Source organism: Ciona intestinalis, chromosome 1 (genome assembly GCF_000224145.3).
Source record: "Ciona intestinalis chromosome 1, KH, whole genome shotgun sequence".
Taxonomy (NCBI): domain Eukaryota; kingdom Metazoa; phylum Chordata; class Ascidiacea; order Phlebobranchia; family Cionidae; genus Ciona; species Ciona intestinalis.
The window spans coordinates 9182906-9202318 of NC_020166.2; the positions used below are offsets into that span (position 1 = coordinate 9182906).

General features: G+C 35.4%; 6 protein-coding genes and 1 non-coding gene across 7 annotated transcripts in view; 3 read left to right on the top strand and 4 right to left on the bottom strand.

The window, feature by feature from the left end:
• LOC100178178 (organic cation transporter protein-like) overlaps positions 1-825 on the top strand; it is a 7536-nt gene extending 6711 nt beyond the window's left edge. Inside the window, exon 14 of the mRNA XM_009859169.3 lies at positions 159-825. Coding sequence (XP_009857471.3) covers positions 159-225 — 67 coding nt within the window. The 3' untranslated portion in view covers positions 226-825. The remainder of the gene's footprint in view (positions 1-158) is intronic.
• A 309-nt stretch (positions 826-1134) lies between these two features.
• LOC104265359 (hepatic lectin) lies at positions 1135-3104 on the top strand. Its single transcript, XM_026836132.1, has 3 exons — positions 1135-1652; positions 2196-2346; positions 2493-3104. Exons 1-3 carry the CDS (start codon positions 1457-1459, stop codon positions 2779-2781), a joined length of 636 nt encoding a protein of 211 aa, XP_026691933.1. The 5' UTR covers positions 1135-1456; the 3' UTR covers positions 2782-3104.
• A 784-nt stretch (positions 3105-3888) lies between these two features.
• On the bottom strand, positions 3889-8671 carry LOC100185216 (selenocysteine lyase-like). The gene is made up of 7 exons (XM_002129298.3): positions 8492-8671; positions 8055-8297; positions 7564-7691; positions 6810-6962; positions 6194-6412; positions 5662-5755; positions 3889-4785 (listed from the first exon to the last, which is right to left on the bottom strand). Exons 1-7 carry the CDS (start codon positions 8601-8603, stop codon positions 4562-4564), a joined length of 1173 nt encoding a protein of 390 aa, XP_002129334.1. The 5' UTR covers positions 8604-8671; the 3' UTR covers positions 3889-4561.
• On the bottom strand, positions 8659-14026 carry LOC100182899 (serine protease HTRA1-like). The gene is made up of 8 exons (XM_002123685.4): positions 13617-14026; positions 13166-13280; positions 12554-12640; positions 11935-12138; positions 11385-11514; positions 10740-10908; positions 9901-10089; positions 8659-9679 (listed from the first exon to the last, which is right to left on the bottom strand). Exons 1-7 carry the CDS (start codon positions 13991-13993, stop codon positions 9921-9923), a joined length of 1251 nt encoding a protein of 416 aa, XP_002123721.1. The 5' UTR covers positions 13994-14026; the 3' UTR covers positions 8659-9679; positions 9901-9920.
• mir4203 (microRNA 4203) lies at positions 10274-10335 on the bottom strand. Its single transcript, NR_034599.1, has one exon. It is a non-coding gene; the product is annotated as a microRNA 4203 (primary transcript).
• On the bottom strand, positions 14025-17539 carry LOC100175023 (lymphocyte-specific helicase-like). Its single transcript, XM_026836106.1, has one exon. It carries the CDS (start codon positions 17485-17487, stop codon positions 14677-14679), a length of 2811 nt encoding a protein of 936 aa, XP_026691907.1. The 5' UTR covers positions 17488-17539; the 3' UTR covers positions 14025-14676.
• An 871-nt stretch (positions 17540-18410) lies between these two features.
• The window catches only part of LOC100177363, a 3295-nt gene continuing 2292 nt past the window's right edge, over positions 18411-19413 (top strand). The window contains exons 1-2 of the mRNA XM_002129087.4: positions 18411-18532; positions 18925-18983. Coding sequence (XP_002129123.3) covers positions 18455-18532; positions 18925-18983 — 137 coding nt within the window. The 5' untranslated portion in view covers positions 18411-18454. The remainder of the gene's footprint in view (positions 18533-18924; positions 18984-19413) is intronic.

Consider the following 19413-nt stretch of genomic DNA (forward strand, 5'->3'; position numbering starts at 1 on the left):
ATTCTTTGACTGTTCTTCGGTTACTGTCATATGGGACGAGAAAATAGAATACAAAGGTGTCCCATCTTCCCCCACCCTACTATATATAACTTTGTGGGTAAATATTTCCTAGGGATTTTTAATACGTGGCAATAAATTAATGTTAAGTTTTAACGCAGGAGATTGCCTAAAGATTCACCGTCATCTAAGAAACTTATGAAGGATGAAGAATCGAGCCAAAGTTAAAACAGGCATTTAATGCTCTGGACTTTTTGAGCACAAGGAAAAACACATAGGCATATCTCATATTAAAGACTTGCTGAAAATGGTTCGGTTTTATAAAGTGGTTGAAACATTATTGGACCTTCATCACAAGTTAGAATACTAGAGTTGGAATACGGATCTTAATCAATCCTGCTTTGCAAAGTGTTAAAAGAGCGATAAATTATGAAACGTTAAAGTAAAGTTTATATTTTCTTAATAATAACTATTATGTTATTGAGCATAGTAGCAGAAGTAACAAAGTAAACAATAAACCTCTGTGTTTGAACTGAAGTATATTAGAATGTATATAGTAGGGTAGGGGGAGATGGCACACCTGTTTATTCTATTTTTTCGTCCCATTTAGTAGTGAACAAGAATCATTCAAAGAATTACAAAACCACATCCCCACGACTTCCATAGACCACTGTTAACTGTTTAAAACACGATCAGGATATCTCGGTTTTATGTGCTAAAGGTGTCCCATCTTCCCCAACTTTACTATATTTCAAACGTACCAGTACGTGTTATATAACGACTGTCGTTTTCTGACTACTTTAGAATAAAGCATATTCTTTCATTCAAGTATTTATTCAACTGCGTCATTTCAGAAGTCAATAATGGGTTGTCAAATCGTCAGCCGTAAAAAAACACAACCACCCACAAACTTACATACGTTGTAACTCCACTTGTGATATTCTGCGTACTATAGAGGATATTAAGTTTAAAATGAGGTCGTGTTCATGTAACTTGTAACGTATACAAGACGACGTCACACACAGCTCTGAGTTTCTGTTTAAATTAACCACGTACGTACTGTGGATGTGTATTGTCATACAAATTATGAACCATTCAATCAAGGTAAAGCTCACATAAAATAAGTATGTGGTTCGGATGTGCTGTGTTGTTTTATCTATTTTACAAATGTGAAGCGACAGGTAAGTTATATTTAGCTTTATAGTAGAACCAGTTTTTAATAAAAAAAAACAGAAAAGTAGTTTTATAGTACTGTGCAGTACACGGCGGGGTGTCATAAGGACCTAAACCCCCATACCCCACTATACCAATTGGGACGAAAACGTGTCCATCTTAGCCTAACCAAATATATGCGTTAATTATCGTTTCTCCTTGTATAGGAAATGATACATTTGAAAGAAACAAGGTGAATGTCTTCTCCTACTCACCCAACCAGAAGAATAAATTCCAACTATCATACATGGTATGTCTCCCATCCACCCCGCATGCTCTTGTCGTCAAAGCCAAACCAACCAACACTTCCCTGCCGCATAAATTCAGAGTCAAAGTCGATGAAATGTTTCATGATAGCGCCATCGTTGAAATAGAACGACTGGATTCCACATCGGGTTGGGATTGGATGTCTCTGACATTCCAATTCACTATTTACACGTCAGGTAAGACCGGTAATGTCTTATAAATGCCATGAATCTTACCTAGTACTCGTGCCGTTGGACGATTTGCGTCACGAAATAATATTTAGAATCAAGAGCTATGAAAATATAATGTTAAAACGAATAATGTTTATTTTGAAAGTTCAGTAAGCTCGCTCAACTCCGACAGTGCGCATGAGGTAACAAACGGGGGGTAAATGTTCAACTTTATACATCTTAGGTCTGCTTACAATTTACGAAGTATAGTAGGGTGGGGGGAGATGGGACACCTTTTCAATCTATTTTCTCCTCCAATTTTGTGGTAAACAAACATTCAACGATTTCTTTATAAAACTATATCCTCACGGCTCCCATAGACCGTTGTTAATTGTTTAAAACACGATCAGAACATTTGGTTATTATGTGTCAAGGGTGTCCCATCTCCCCCTACCTACTATATATAACTTTTTGTTGATTGTTTTATAAATGTAGCCAATAACTCATTCATGTCTTTCAGTGTTAACAACTATTGTGAGGATAAACGTTATACATTTATTTATATTGCAGATGAAATAGGAGACGATTGGTACAGACCTGGGAGCGGATACTTATACAAGCTCCTACCAGATAAAACGAACCATAATCTTGCACGTGATGCTTGTGAAGAGTTGGGTGGTTGGTTGATAATATACGGAGAAATTGACCATACTGTTAGAGAGTAAGTAATTGTAATGTACTGACAACTGACCTTAATTCCTATTATATTCGTGGGATATGTACAACACCCGGGTTATAATACGAGTGTCTTGTTACTGCTGGCACAAACTATACAACATGTATTAGGCATGTGTTTATTTTTTACAGACAACTTAAGAAGCGATATAGATCACTGTTAAACAATAAAAATTACTGGATTGGGTTGACTGATAAAGATAAAGAAGGGGAATGGATATGGGATGACTGGACAGCGGTCGATTCATCACAATTGAGATGGAAAGAGGGGGAACCGAACGGACAAAAGAATTCAAACTGCGTTATTTCGACGAGGTATGCGTGGTATGATATTAATTGCAACTTGGATACAAAATATCAAACTCTTTGCGAAAGGCCAGACTTGGAGCAAAACAACAATCGAAATAACAACAAAACATAAACTTTTTATGCTCGCTTGTTAATGTAACATCTGTCGCTATAACCATGTTCTGTTTCTTACAGATTTTGTTCCCGCTTTCAAATTTCCCACATACGCTTTTTTGGTTGTAGTTTTTTTTGTCTTTTTGTAAGGCAGACAGTTTGAGCAGCACAATTAAAACCAATGGGTTGCAGTAAAAAAAATTTATAAATGTGTGACGTATTACATAGGAACTTCTTTATATAATTGCTATGCATAGCCATAAATGTGTATACAACATCCGAGTGAATTATGTAAAGGTATACAGTGTTGTTTATTGTACAAAAAAAAAACATTTTGACTTTGTTCTTTCATTTGAAAGCATGATGTATAGTAGGATGGTAAAAGACGGGACGCCTTGAGCACATAAAACCCAAATATCCTGATCGTGTTTTAAACAATTAACATAGGAGTCGTGAGGATACGGTTTTATAATTCTCTATATGTTCTTTGTTTATTTTAAAATGGGGAAAGAAAATATAAAGAAAAGGTATTTTATCTTCCCCCACCCCTTAGGCTTAAAGCTACTATATACTCTGAATGAATGTTACTTATTTAATCCCGCGTGGCGGCGCAACATCAGTCATTAAATAATACGTATGTTCTGTTTTATTTAACTCGTATACCTTAACAGGTTTCCATGCAATTATTTTAGTTAGTGATCACTTTTCTGAATTTGTATCACATTTTATTTTTTGAAAACCCAATAATACAGTGTATATTTATAATGATTAGTGTTTAATTACAACAAATTAAAATTTAATTGGAAGAAAAATAGCCCCTTAAAGAGCCCATTATCAACCCTATGACAGGAAAACGACATTCCTTCCTCTAACAGTAGTCACGAGTAATCTGTTTCATACACCTTGTTCCCACTAACTATTGAAACAACAACAAAAAAGAAAGACATACTTTAGTCGTTTAGTGTAACGTGTATATATGTAAGTCGTTATAACATAGATATTCACTTTTATACACCTCGTGGCCGCTTACAAGTTACTACGCATGTCTTTTTGTGGATTATTTTTCTTGTTGCTTGGCTGACAATTTCGACAGCCCATGTCCTGGTGTATTGAATTATACGAACAATTGAAAGTAACGTTTATTGCACCATATTAAAATATATACGCTAAGAACCACCAATGCGACACCATGCATGTCAAGTACATTCTAAAAAATTAAAGGGGTAAACGTGGACGCTTGTAACGTCACTCCACATTACAGCAATGCTGTACAACCTTCATTAACTCACAATGGTATTAAAGGAATCTGGTAAACTACATGTTATAAGCGTTTTCCATCTAGTCATTGCAATGCTTTGTGTTGTATGAATTATAAATGCACTAATTTCATTTAAATAACCAGGGCTGGACTTTCTGGGCCAAAGCCAAGGATGACAAACAAAATCGTGTATCGTTCCATGACAGATCAAATATATAACAAAGCAATTAGAACTCCACTCTTTTAAAAGCATTGTGGAAATAGGATATTTAGTTCCTTTTGTCCTAAATATTACAGTGTGGTGGGAAGATGGGACACCGTTATCACATAAAATCCAAATATCCTAACCGTGTTTTACACAATTAACAACGGTTTATGGGAGTCATGAGAATGGGTTTTCATAATTCTTTGAATAGTCATTTTGAGATAGGAAAAAAAAGGTAAGAAATCTTTCCCACCCTACTGTATGAATCAAGTTAGTGATCACTGTGTTAGAGAAAAATTATGTTTTTTTGCTAAATAGGAAGAAATGTTTATGAAGTTATGTGTTTTGTATGTTCGTAAATATTGATTTTAATTCATTAATCACACAATCAATATCTTCTATAGTTGTTGTTCTTCCAGTTGATAAACGAAGTGCATTTGCTGCCACATTTCTTTCAATATGAAAGTTGAGTAAAACCTTAGAAGGCAAACATTCACTTGCATGGCAAGCAGATCCAGTACTGCATGTGAAGCTCTTGGCCATCTTAACTACTTTGTAACCTGCATGTATTAACATAACCAATGCTATGTGTTGAAAGTGACTAAATTATGGTATTTAGCTGGTTTGGTCAATTATATTCGAGTGGGAACGTGAGTGACTTATCTATGGTTGCCACTCCCATGTTAACAATGACTTTTGGTTGGTTTGGTCATTTATATCCTTGTTTGTAGGTGAGAACTTGAATGACTTATCCATGGTTGCTAGCTACTCCAATGCCCATAGTTGAGTTGCCGAAGGTATTGCAGTTCAAGGATAAGCAGACATAACTTTAATTTCCACAGAAAAAAGAGACATACTTGCATTGCATCAGCCTTGAACTAGAGTTGACTTAGCTAAAATTTTCTTTCAGTTTTGCCGCTAATATATCATTCAGTAAAACCCAGTAACTGTTTAAATCTACATACACCTTTCACTCCTTACAATAAACATGACTATTTATATGTTTTTTAGCCTACAGTCTATAAATAAACTCATATATAGCCAGTTCATTATATTAGTGTTATAATCATATAGCCTATAATATAACTAAATGTTAATAATTTAAATATTTATCATATGTATTAATATACTAACTGCATAGTAGCCTATAAAAAGCATACAAGAATATTACAAAAGCATTACCACTGTCTGTGTTATTGTACTTCTCCAAATATGTCTGAAAATTTCTAACCTAAATGTTAGCTCATAATAGAAGAAATTAAAACAAGAATTACGAAAACTTTGAGCAAGTGCCTCTGTGTTCTTGATGAGCTTTTTATATTTAAACCTTTCTATCCTAGATTTCCATTTTTTTTCTGCTATATCCTTGCTGTAACTTTGATCCATGGTTGCCATAGAAAACATATAAACAACTGAGCAGGATAGAAATCTCATACCTTCAAATCCTTGACCAACAAATGAGAAGTTACAAGTGTTTGGTAATCTGTTGTTGGATTTACAGTTAAAAGTTATACGGCTTCCAAATTCTTTCTGAAAGAAAATAAGACAAGTTTATAACTCAGAGTATGAACGAATGTGACTCATTTATCCTATGTGGCCGGGCAATAAAAGTAACACATTTATAACAGTAATAACACGCGACCTTACGAGTTACAACATATGTACCTTTGCAGGTGAACATTAGTAAGGCCTTTAAAGTACAACTTATCACCAATAGTTGCATATTTTTACAGTTAAGTTTCTCGTGCAAGAACACATAAGACCATAACGGTAGCAGCATCAAGCAACCAAACCGGTTTCCTCTGGTAAAAGGGGAATGCTTTAACATAACCACTGCGCCATGAGCCATGCCAACATGCTGTGTATATATTATTACAGTATAATATATGTCTTTTGTTACAAACTTACAAAATAAGGAACGTATACAGAATAAGAATTACATACCAAATATTTTAGGCCCTAACGTACCTTCAGTCTTTCTTCTAAATAATCCCTCGTTAGTTTCATATTATCAGCGTAAAAATTCAAATTATCTTTTACTAATTTAGCTGCTTCACCGAGCCCGGTTATCATGGGTGTGTTCTCGGTCCCTGCCCTCAACCCCCACTCCTGCCCCCCACCATATATAAGAGGAGTTAATGCGTTGACATCTTTCACATAAAGAGCTCCAATTCTTGGTCCATAAAACTAAACAGAAAATATGTTAAACGGCTACATTTTAAAGTTACTTTTAGGTGGTGCCGTAGCAAAGTGGTTAGCACGTCTGCCTGAGCCAAAGGGAATGGGTTCAAGGCCCAGCACTGTTAGTGTTATCATTGTGGGTGTATGTGTCCTTGTGCAAGACCCTTAACGGCAATTGCTCAAACTTATTGGTCACTAAGTAATGGGTTGTCCAAATTATCAGCCATACATAAAAAATCCCCCAAAAATAATCACTCACAGCGTAACATACATGATAACTTGTAAGCAGGCACAAAGTGTATGAAACAGAACACCCGTGTTATTACAACTTTCCCATTCGGATAAAGCAAGTTACATTCAGATGACATTTAGGACAACAAGGATTGTTCCTTGCTTGCCCCACCTTGTGGCCGACTGTTGTGAGGAAATCCACCCCCAATTTTCCAACATTAACTCCTATCTTCCCAATAGCTTGTGCAGCGTCCGTGTGGATTAATATCTTCCGATTATTTTTTTCCTCCAATGTTCGTATATCACGAACAATGTCTTTGATGGGCTGTGAATACTTGGGTTTAATCATAGGTTGTCAAATTAATTGCTATAGAATGTAGCCATTAAAGGTTGTAAATAATCTATTTTATAAGAGTGAGTTGCAGACGAAGGAAACCCTCACCTATGAGTCACTGCAACATATAAAAATCATTGCATATATAAAATTGTTTTAGTCAAATATTACCAATCTCCTATTAAATATTGCCCGAGAAATGACTAAACCAAAACAGAAACAAGTTGTGGAAACAGCAACAGGGTAATTGGACAACTGTAGTTTCCTTCTCCTGGTTTTCACCACCGTAGTAACTAGTAAGGATGTACCAGCGAAACGCACCAGTGGATTAGCAGCACAAAGACTACATTTATCCCATTATCCTAGTGTTGGCTTCAAAACTCGAAGCAATCATACAAGAGTAAGAAACAAGTTACAGTTTAACACTTCTGCAAATTCAAAATGAAGATCTAAAAATGTTCTAAATATTTTATCTATATGAGTACGAAGTCCTAAGCAGTGCATTACGCTAGGAAAGCTTGTTTTTTTGACAGAGTTGGCGATATATAAGTTCTACATATCTAAACACATTACAATTTACAACAAACATTACCATTATTGTTCCAGTTTCATTATTAGCCATCATGACCGTGACAAGAACTGTGTTTGGTTTGATCTCTTTAATGACATCATCACAACTTATTTCCCCACTACTGTGATTTACAGAAACTTTGGTAAGCTCTGTAAATAACTAGTTATATAAACTTTAGAATTCAAATAAATTTAATTTATCTTTTCCAAATGCAATACCAAAAAGATTGATGCAAGGACAGTCGTTATACCACGCTGTTCTGTTTCATGCACATCGTTCCTGCTGTCGAATTACCATGTGTGCAACTTTGTGCCTGATGTTTATTTTGTATGACTGACAGTTTAGACATCCCATAAGCGGGGTTGAAGCAATTGTGGTTAAGGTTTTGTCCACAATGGTAGCAGCATCGAAGTTTCGAACCCATAAATGTATTGATGGAAATAAACAAATTAGATTAAGCAATAAACTATGAAACATCATGTTTTTTAAAAACTCATAGATATGAATATTACCTATTAATCCTCTTTGTTGCAAAACAATCAAAGGAACCAACACTGAATCATGTTCAACTGAAGATGTAACAATGTGTGGTTTATGATGCGGTTCGCCTCCATTATGACATGACAATACAGATTGTATCACCCAGTTATTAGCCTCGCTGCCACCAGATGTAAAGATAATGTTTGATGCAAAACAACCAATACAGTCGGCTATGTTACTTCTTGCTTCGGATATCAGTTGTTTCGCATGCCTTCCTGTGACAATTTTGAGTTTATTAAGCTGTTTATACATGGTAACTCATAATCAGGTATGAGGAAATAGTGTATATCAAACGAGTGTCGATGTTTAAAATCATACAAACAGATTTAAAAATACGACATTGCACCTAAGATTTAGAAAAGAGTTTGTCCATAACCCCACAATAATTTTAATAGAAATCGTATAATACCTGGCCCATGATCACTACTGGGGTTTCCCCAACCCTCAGTTAAAGACTTTGTTATAACTTCAACCACTTCGTCCGCTAGAGGCGCTGTTGCGTTGTAATCCAAATATACCATTACATTGATATTTAACAACAGTTGAAATCAGTTTAAAACTAATTTACGTCATAGCCTTAAGAAACAACATAATATATTTATCATTGATGATAATTATTTAAAACAAATTGAAGGTTTTCATAAAATAATTTTTCAAACGTAGCACTTCACCAAGTTATAAGAAACCAATTTAGTCAAAGGGAATTTAAATTAATCAACAGAACACAGTACAAGCAGCAACACAGTTTGAAACAACACAGAAAAAAACAAAACAAAAAACAAACATATTTTTGATTATTGTGAATGAACTTAAATAGCTTGAATGTTAATTTCCATACAGAGTGGTTGAGAACCACTGTATTAACTTAAGAATGTTTAAAGTGGAATTACTAGTTGTTGTTGTACAAACCATTGCATGAATTAAACCAAGAAAATGTAAGAAACATTATGAAATTATCAACTCATGATTTTCATAATCATATTATTATTAATATTTCACATGAAACTATTGCGTAAAACACAAAATGTTAAGAAAAAAACAAAGTTGCTACAAAAGGTAGTTGGGAAACAATATAAAGGACCATACATTGCTACCATAATATGCAACACATAAACACAAGTTGTAGGTAACCTGGGAAAGTAAAATATCAAGTATTGTGGATTTCTGCTTAACCAGTCTGCCTTAGAAATTCACAGTGGCTGGTGGCAAATACCATCAATTTGCCACGGAATAGTTACAGTTTGAGTTACCCCAATACTTTAGCCTACAATGGATGAAAACAGTAGAAGTGAGTGAAAATTAGCCATCAAGTTTTAAGATGTTTCAAAAAAAATAGATTCATCAGGAAATTTCCAAGTTTGCAGAAATGAGTTGAAAATAAAAAGTGTTTTTTAGTTAAAATAAATGTTATCAGCTAATCAGTGTTGTCACTACATAGTACATATTAATTCTAATTATTGCAAGGAATAAAATAGAAACAACAACAACATCCAAACAATAAAACTGGAGCAAAAGAATGTTGTTGAGTTGAATGAGTTGTTACGCTGAAATAACAATTCCAACAATACAAATATTGGGAGAACATTGATTCAGTGACCTGTGATTGGAATGTACGTTTAAATAATAAAGATTGGGATAAGATCTTAAATTTGTTAGACAGGGAAAAAATATTTATTATAACATCAAGAAGTTGTGTGATAGAATTAGTTTTGAAAATTCTGTCTAAAACTTCTCTAATAATTTAGGGTTAATATTTTTGTCGTGGTAAAAAAGTTAAGAAACGGCCCCTTAGTTAAAGGGAAAGAATTCAAAACTCACTTTGCATGTGAACAATTTCATCAATGAACAATTTCTTCAGCGATAATTCGAACAACGATTGTCCTTCCTCTGCGACAAATTGACGCGTTGAGAACTTGGTTTTGCTTAAGAGTTTCCAGCACATCACTGACACCATTTATTTGTTTTCCGTTAATCTTTATTATGACATCACCATTTTGGACACCAGCTCTGTGAGAGGTAATTAGTTTAAGTTTAATTAAAACACATTAAATAGAAACTTAGAAAACACGTTTGGTTTTTCTGCTGTTATTGCTACAAGGCATAGTGTAATATATAAATAAGTAATCTGCTACAAAAATGTAAAATTTATCAAAAGTATAATATTTTATGCGTTGAGAAAAAACCATAGAATCCAAGATCCAAGCATTGTTTAAAACCCCAGAAAGTTTAAGAACCACTGCTGTAGAACTTAAAACTCAAATGATTTTACTTGCATTGGGTATATTTCAAAGCCCCAGATTTTCAGTGTGTCTTATACTTAAACAACATAAACACCACAGGCGCCACACTTTTAATAATGTAGGGGAGGCAGGGTAGTTAGAAGCACCAGTGAATCAAATCTAACTTATTGGTTGTAATGTTTACTGAATAATGCAATGTAGAAAAGTCTAGGGTTGGTCTACCTACCTTGCCACACCAGGTTTGGTTTCTATCATTAGGTTCATTACATTAGGTTTTTAGACAAACATCAATATTAAACATTACCATTTCGTCCTTAGTTTAATCTGCTGTTTATAATATTTGCTAACTCTAAGGTTAGACTGCCTACCCTGCCACCCCAGGTTTGGTGCCTATGATAAAAAAAAAACACAACTTACATGTCAGAAGGTGAATCAGGGGTTACTTTATGAACATAAACACCCGTAGTTACGTCAGGAAAGTCAGGATTCCTTGCCCTGAGGTGTGAGGATATTTCTGGTGTGAGTGACAACATACTTACACCTATCCATCGACGTGTGTGTTGGACCCTGGTCTGCTGTCCATGTTCTGTGGTGTTATAACAAATAACAAATTAATATATGGTACTGTGGGGTTAGTGGGAACATCTATAGGCCATATTATCCAAATATTCTGATCCTGTTTTAAACAATTAACAGCGGTCTATGAGAGTTTTTTATTTACTACCAAATGGGGACAAGAAAATAGACAAAAAAAGTAAAAGATAGCCAAGACCAAATTAGTACACTGTTGTCAGATGCCTATGTTCTGTAATGTCATAACCTAAATCAATAATAAAATGTATTTCTCTGTTTAAAACTATGGCAAAGATCAATTACATTAAATCAATGAAGCGAAGCAAATAAGTGGCAAAACAGTCAATCTTTAAAACTGCTGAAAAAAATGTTCAATAGAAAAATTTTTGATCATACAATGCAGCATGGCAGGATACGTTGAATAATTGCAGGTTTTATTTATTTATTCTTTAATTTTATACAAAAGTGGTCACAAACAACCAAACTTGCCTAGTTGTTGTAGGAAATCTCGGACGTAATCGATTGGAATGGCGAAACCAATCCCAGCTGAAGCCATCATTGAGTTGATACCAATAACTTCACCATCTAAGTTTACTAAAGGACCTCCTGAGTTGCCAACCTGATAATACATATAGTGTTAATAAGTTAAATAAATGAATGTAACTTGCTTTACCTTCGCGTGGCAGGTAAACAACAGTTTTTTTATGTTGTACCACGGCACTGGGCATTTCTTAACCGTCATGTTCGGGGGTTAAAAGACCAATGGCCGGGACCAAAAAAATTATAAAATTAACCTTTTTTATTAACAATTATTTATCATTCACATATTTGATTCACTACTTCCTAGCAATCGGCCTCTAAAAAGGCCATGAACAGAAGCAACATTTCGACTTACGAGTATTGTTTATGAAATAGGATAGCCATAATCACTACATTTATTTAGGTTGAAATATTTCATAAAAACATTGATAATAAAAATTGAAAACCTTTTTATTAAAACACTCATACAACAGGCTATAAACTATTCTGCTAAACTTACATTAATAGTTGCATCGGTTTGAATGTATTCCATGTCCCTTTTCTCTTCGTCTCTTAACCCAAGCTCCTTCCCCGCTCGACACATATTACTCACAATACCAGCCGTCACCGTGTTTTTGAGCGCTAGAGGGCTCCCTATCGCCACCACCCATTCGCCAGGTCGAAGGTCACGGGTCGTGCCGAGGGGAATCTTGGGTAACCCAGTCTGCAATAAAGTATGTTGTGTAATGTGAACTGTTACATAACTGTTGCAGGCTGCAGCTATAAGAGCTGTAATAAAATATGTTGTACAATAATGTACATAGGCGCCAAACCTGTGGTTGCAAGGTAGGCAGGCGAACTATACCATTCGCGTAATAGGTCAAAAAAGAACATGCTATAATCATTAATTGACATGTTTTCAGAAAAAATCTAGTGTGGTCTAAAGCCATAAACAAATCCGCTGAATTGGTTGTTGAAAATTGCAAACTTTTATTCAAGAATGGGGTGTAATGTGGGTTTGGGGGTGAATTTTCTGGACTGAGTTCAGTTTCTAAACATTGGAACCTAATGTTTCAAATCAACCTGAAGCAACTAGTTCTGCCTTCCCTGCATTTTAAAAAGTTACTCCAAAAACTCACACAATTAATTTTCACGGCAGCAATATCTCGAGCTTCATCAATCCCAATAACTTGTCCTTCAAATTCCCTTCCATCTTGTAATTTAACCTGGGTTTAAAATATGTGATCGTAAAATTCATTATTTCCAATCTTTATTTTCCAAAATGGACCAACAAAGTCAAAAATATAGGGTGGAAACCAAATTTAACATACATTATAACTATTTCATTTAATGATAAAACAACGGTGCAAATTAATTAAAAACATAATATGTTTATTTGTGCGTTTTTTTTGCCAGTGTTTGCCCTACAGAGTATCTGCATTGCGTATAGCAGACTGAGAAAAAATTATTGTCATAAATCCCCTTTATATGAAATATATCATTCCTTACATTTATGATCTGGTGCTACAAAATGTAACCATCAAAAATCAAGTCCAACCACTAGTAGTAATAGAGAAATATATTTCGCCTAAATGGCATTGTCAGTCTCTTTTTCAAATAGAACCTGATTTTTGTTGGTTACATTTTTATATGACCAGATCATTACTGTATTTTACTAAACAGAAATAGTTCAACTCTATGAACATCAGATCAAGGTAAGATTCGCCGAATTTGTTTAAGTCATTCCTTACATTTAACGCAGATTGGTTTCCCACCACATGAGCGTTAGTTATAATCAATCCATTCGATTCAACAAGAAATCCCGATCCATTTGAAACAGCTACCGCCCTCCTTGTGAATGGGACACTGTGTGAAAGTCACTTGAATGTTACTTTAATGGTTAAGTATAAGAACTAAGACATGGAATAATTAGGTTGTTTTAGTAGAACAATGCTTGAAAGAAAGTAATATAATCATAGGTAGAACATTTTTGATATTTGGGGTGACATTGTTAAATGCAGTTACACTTTCTATGTGTGACACATAGGAAACCTCATTGATTAGCCTATTGTGGTGAATGCAATATCTTAATGGCTTGCTTGTTTGGGGGGCTAAAATTATACATGCCAGGAGACTAGGAATGTAGGCCAGAGCTGAGCTTATCCCAAAGATATAAGTGAATAAAGATCGCGACAAACTTACTTTACAAGTCTCTCAATATGAACAACAGCCGGGCCGGCAACTTGGACAACATCAGCTACAAAATTAAACGCTCCTCTTCTTGTGTTGCCACCAGTGTTTCCAGCTCCCAAAAATGGTGAGCTTGGATCATACCTGGCAGCACTGGCTTTGTTGTCATTGGATTTATGAGCAGCAAACACTGCAAGTGCCCCTCCAACCCCGAAAGCTAAAGTCCATTTTCTGTTTCTCCCGTGATTCGACTGATCATGATGTGAATAATTTGATGAAAAAAAGGTTTGCTTTCTCACGTGAATAACACAGGGTTTTGGGTCAAGTAAACTATATAGAAATCCACGTCTTGAAAATTCATTTACACATTTCTTGACTACTTTCGACATTGTTAAACTTAACTTCAAAAATCTCTAACAACTAGAAAACAACAAAACGGTTAAAATTGCTCAAAATCATTTTGCCACGGCAAGAAGTTCACTTTGAAAATATTGAAATTGCAAAATTAGGAAATGAATTAATAAGAATATAAAGTCATGGCCCTATAAGTATAAAAAAATGTTGTTTTGGCAGTAATGTTGTAAGGCAGTAAGAGGTTATATTAATAATAAGTAGTATAGCAGGAGGGGTAAGCATATAAAAGAACAAACAAGTATATGCAAAAACTGTGTTGTCTTAAACTTAGACAAATATGATTGTTTTGAAATGAATAGAAATGAAATTTGTATAAAAATACTGTATCGGAAGAAAATATTAGCTGTTTGATACTTGCGCCATAAATTGTATCTATGTGATGACATTGCTTTGCTATTAAGCAGTATGGGCATACAAAGAGAGCAGTTGAGCACCCACATATGGATAATATTAATTATGCATTTCGATGATAGGCCTAACAGGTAAGGAATATGATACCATATGGAAATAACCAAGAATCAGGAATACAAATTGCTAAAGTAATAACATGTTACATGTACATGGCACACAGAGCATCCTGGATTTTCCAAAGATGATTTTTTTGACAAATTGTTCTAAAGTTTTCTAATGTGGCAGTTGTAAAAGTCTTTAAAATTGTCTAAACAACAGAACTAGATATAAGACAGTGGTTGGTTTCAAGTTTTTCACTTTTCATCACATTTTCCCGATCCATTATTTCGACCAAATCTTTATCGCTGATAGCTGGCATGGTCTTCTCGCTTTTATTTTGTTGAAGCAGGGAAAGAAGTTGAGTTGAAACGCTCGAAGTTCCTTCTTTGGAATTCAAATCTTCTGCGAGTTTTCCTTTAAACTTATTCCGGTTAATAATCATCCTCTCAAGGACACGCTTCGCTTCTGCTCGCTCAACCATGAACTGGTCGACCGTGTTCGACGAGACAAATCGATAAATCAGGACGGAACGTGTTTGCCCGATTCTGTGGCAGCGATCCTGGGCTTGAAGATCGTTTTGTGGGTTCCAGTCTGAGTCATAGATGACCACGGTGTCAGCTGAGGTGAGGTTGATGCCAAGACCTCCTGCACGCGTCGATAACAAGAAGATGAACAGGTCAGGATCACGGTTGTATTCGTCAATTCGTTCTTGTCGAACTTCACATTTCGTTGACCCATCTAGTCGGACATACGAGTGATTTCGGAAGTTACAGAAATCCTCGAGAATATCAAGCAAACTTGTCATTTGGCTGAAGAGGAGGATTTTGTGTCCTTTCTTCTTGAGCACAGGCAGCATCCGATCCAGGAGTTGGAGCTTTCCACTTGATGAGATGAGTTCTTCATCAACCCGGAAGATGTCGGTACCAGGTATGAGAGGATACTTGATAAGGTAAGGATGATTGCAACACTTCCTTAGCTGCATCATGAGATTGCTGAGCGAAACATTAACAACAGATTCATCATCATATGTCATCCTATCCTCTCTCTCCTTCCCTTGTCGTGTAGCCAACGTTGAACTTCTTGTTTCTCTCTCATAGAAACCTTGATCACTTTGATTGCTGTCGTTGGAGATTCTCTCTAGAGCAAGTTCATTCTGCTCATCTTTATCTTTATCCTCGTGCAAATACTGTCTGATTGTTCGGTTCACAATAGCTTGATAGATTTCATTCTGGCTTTCAGACAAAGGTGCAAAGACGATTAACTCTTTCTTTGGGGGAAGATATATCTGGATGTCACTTTTTGTGCGACGCAACAAGAAAGGAACCAAAATCTTCTGCAGTTTTATCACTACATCTTGTTGCTGCTGCGATTCAATTCCTTTCTGTATCTTCTTAAGATCAAACCACGCTTCAAACGTGCTGAGGTCGTTAAAAACTTCAGGCAGAAGAAAGTTAAGCAGAGACCACAGCTCTGATAAATTGTTCTGCAGTGGTGTGCCAGTCAACAACAGCTTTGCATTTACTTTAAGAGCTTTAAGTTCCCTAATTAGCCGACAGTTCATATTTTTGATCCTGTGTCCTTCATCCACAATCAAATATTCCCACGAGTGTTTTCCCAAAGTTGGGCGATCTCGGATTAGAACTTCATATGACGTAACAACCACTGGGTGACATCCAAGATCAGGACTGAGATGAGAAATAGTAGAAGCGAGAATGCACCTCTCTGCTGCGCTACCGTGATATAATAACACCGGAATCCTTGGAGCAAATCTTTTGAATTCATTAATCCAGTTACAAATAGTTGAAAGTGGAGCACATACAAGGAAAGGACCGGTGAACCCTGACTTAACAAGCCTACATATCATTGCAATGCATTGAATAGTTTTGCCCAAACCCATCTCATCAGCAAGAATCCCATTCACAGCATTATCAAAGAGAACCTTTAACCATTCAAAGCCTGTGATCTGGTACGGTCGCAACACGCCACCAGTTAAATACTCGGGCTGGTTTGGTGGAACATCTTGGCCATTTATTTGCATCACTCCATTTATAACTTTAATTCTTGCTTCTTGTTTCCCACCATCACCCATGTACAACTTTGATGCAAGCAAATCATCTTTATTGATCTTCCCAATATCAACCTCACTTACATTTTTCTTCTTTTTAACACCATCCTCATCTTGATCTTCATCATCCAACACTAAGATCATTTTTTCTTCAATCCACTCATTTGCCTTTTTCCCCGCACCAACGTAATGAACCTGGTATTTATAAACATCATTCATGAAACAAACATCCGTGACGTTTGCTTCAACCAAATCCTCCTCGTGATCGTGACTTATCTTTTTCACGTGAACTTTATCACCAATGCTAAAGTTAGAGTCTGGAGTTTCATTTTTCTTTTTCCTCTTTACAGGTTGTGATTTCTCGACGACAACTTTTTCCTCAGCTTTTCGTTTCTTAGCTCGCAAATTTTTTACAGGTTTTTCAACTTTTTTGGCTGAAGCCAACTTTTTCTTTTTTCTCTTTTCTCTTCTTTCCATTTTCTTTTTCTCTTCCTCTTTACAAGTGTCAATCACATTTAGAAGATAATTGGCATAAACACTGCTCTTTTCAAGCAAATGATTTAGCTGTTTCAATCTTTTCTCTTCAGAAATCTCTTTCCACTCTTTCAAAGACCTTTGTTTCAACTCCGTTTCTGACTTCTGCCCTTCGCTTGAAAGTTTCTTCTCTTCTTCCATCATCGATGACGTCATCAAGGGGTTGTCACTAACCGGATCCCCAGCTAACGACTCCCAAGCGTCAGATGTAGTTGACACAGGTGATGAAGATATTTCGTCCCGACAATCTTCATATTCTGATCCAGAGCCATCACCTTGTACATCATCACAACCAATATTACCGCTATCTTTTAAAACTTTGGTTACGACTTCTTCTTTTAATCCAGGCCGACTCGTATTCAAACCTTGATTTTCTTTATCATTATTGTCATCCATTTCTTGTTTTACAATTGTTGACATTTTATCCCAACCAAGAATTAAAACATTCAAGTCACACCAACTGCTGTGACAAACGCCTGTTAAATTAACACAACACATAAATAATTCATACTTTAATTATTTACTTTCAGACAAACAGAGTAACATCACGATTATTGAATATTTTATCAACAATACCCATTGTTATAGGAAAGAAATAACTTTCGTACGTAACAATGAAACAAAGTGTATAATGTACTAATAGCAACTACTAACTAACAATTAATAACGTTACATGGGTTATATAAATTGGCACTTTCTCAAAAATAGCATAATGGAATAAACAATTATTTACATAACAAACAAACCCTTTTTTTCTGACGTGACGTTCTCGATCAATAACAAATATTAACAATTCAACACATCATAAAAACGTTGCACCATCGCATCACAACAAATATATTACTGACTCGGCAAAAAAAGTCAAAACGCGGGAAAACTTTGGAGTTATAAACTTTCCAGCCATACGAACACATGGCTGACATTCTTTACTTGACACAACCAAGTTTGCTTTTGCTTTACAGTCGCTAAGATACGGAATAAATGAAAAATTAGATTGAAAATAAAAATTATTCTTATTACCCTTAAAAAGATTCAATCCAGTTTTTTTCATATAAAACTAAAACAATGTTGTATGCGTACGTGCTGTTCGATTTCACATTGTGCGTAAACTTTCAAAGAACAACGCCAACGGGCTGTTAACGCGTTAGCTCTAGTAGCTCATGTTAAGCATTAATTAATACCGTTCCAAGAAAAAGATTAGGATTGTTAAGTCGTTTTGGAGGAAGCAGGCCAACTTTAGCCCAAGACCCAGGCCCTGTGAGCTATGACATGCCTCACTGTATAACCTCACGTAGAATATGTTAGCCATCGACTTTAACTATACTGTTCCTTTAAACATTTACAGAATCGTTTTCTTATATTTCTGTAATTAGATACTGAAGTAGCAATGTTGGTAATCGTACCATACAGAAACCTTTTGAAATTAAATCTTCGCACATTTACAACAGCTTTACCTAAATACCAGGTACAATAAATATATCTATTATATTTAAATGATTATTTCTTAACAATTACACTGTATGGTTTTCGGCCACCTTTCCGAGCTAGTTATGATTTTATTCGTAACTGTGTTTCAGAAAGCTGTGTTTTGTCGCTATACCCTGTTTTTCGATTTCCTTATCTTCACTGCCGTGAGTGAAGAGACAATTTAAACTTATTATTAATATTATATCCACCAGACTCTTCCCCACCTTTTGCCCAACAAAGCATGTTTACCATTTATTTATAAGAAAACATGCCACACCCCTTTATAAACCTGACACACCCCCAAGTTATGAACCCGCTACTAGGGCATTACATTTAAATTTACCATAATGTTACACTGATATTACACCATTAACTTTGTTTTCTATACAGCAAGCAGAACAACAAGTGGAAAACAAATTAGATGAATCGGTTACTCCAACAACAAAGGAGTAAGTTATAATAAAATCTGTGTATAATTTTTATTAATACAGAAAATTATAAAAAACAAATATTGTACTACAGTGGTGAGATACTTGGGCGTAGTGGTTAGCGCCAAAGTTAGTATAGACCAAGTTAGGAAACGGCGCTCGTGTCCGCCATTACGGAGCCCACAGAGCGTGAATCGCCTATACAAATGCATGGTCGGCATGTGTTCATTTAGCTCTTGTAAGCGATACAAAGTTAGAAAACACGTATAGCGGTTGTTTTAACATTTAAAATATAATTTCTAATATAAATCTTGTTATATAATATTAAATCTTAGAATTAATGTGAAGTAACTTAATATTTTGACCGGTTTTCGGCGTACAGTGTGGTTTAACAGGATACTTTACGTTGGCGATTAAGACTAGCAGCAATCAGCTTACTCTACATAATAGT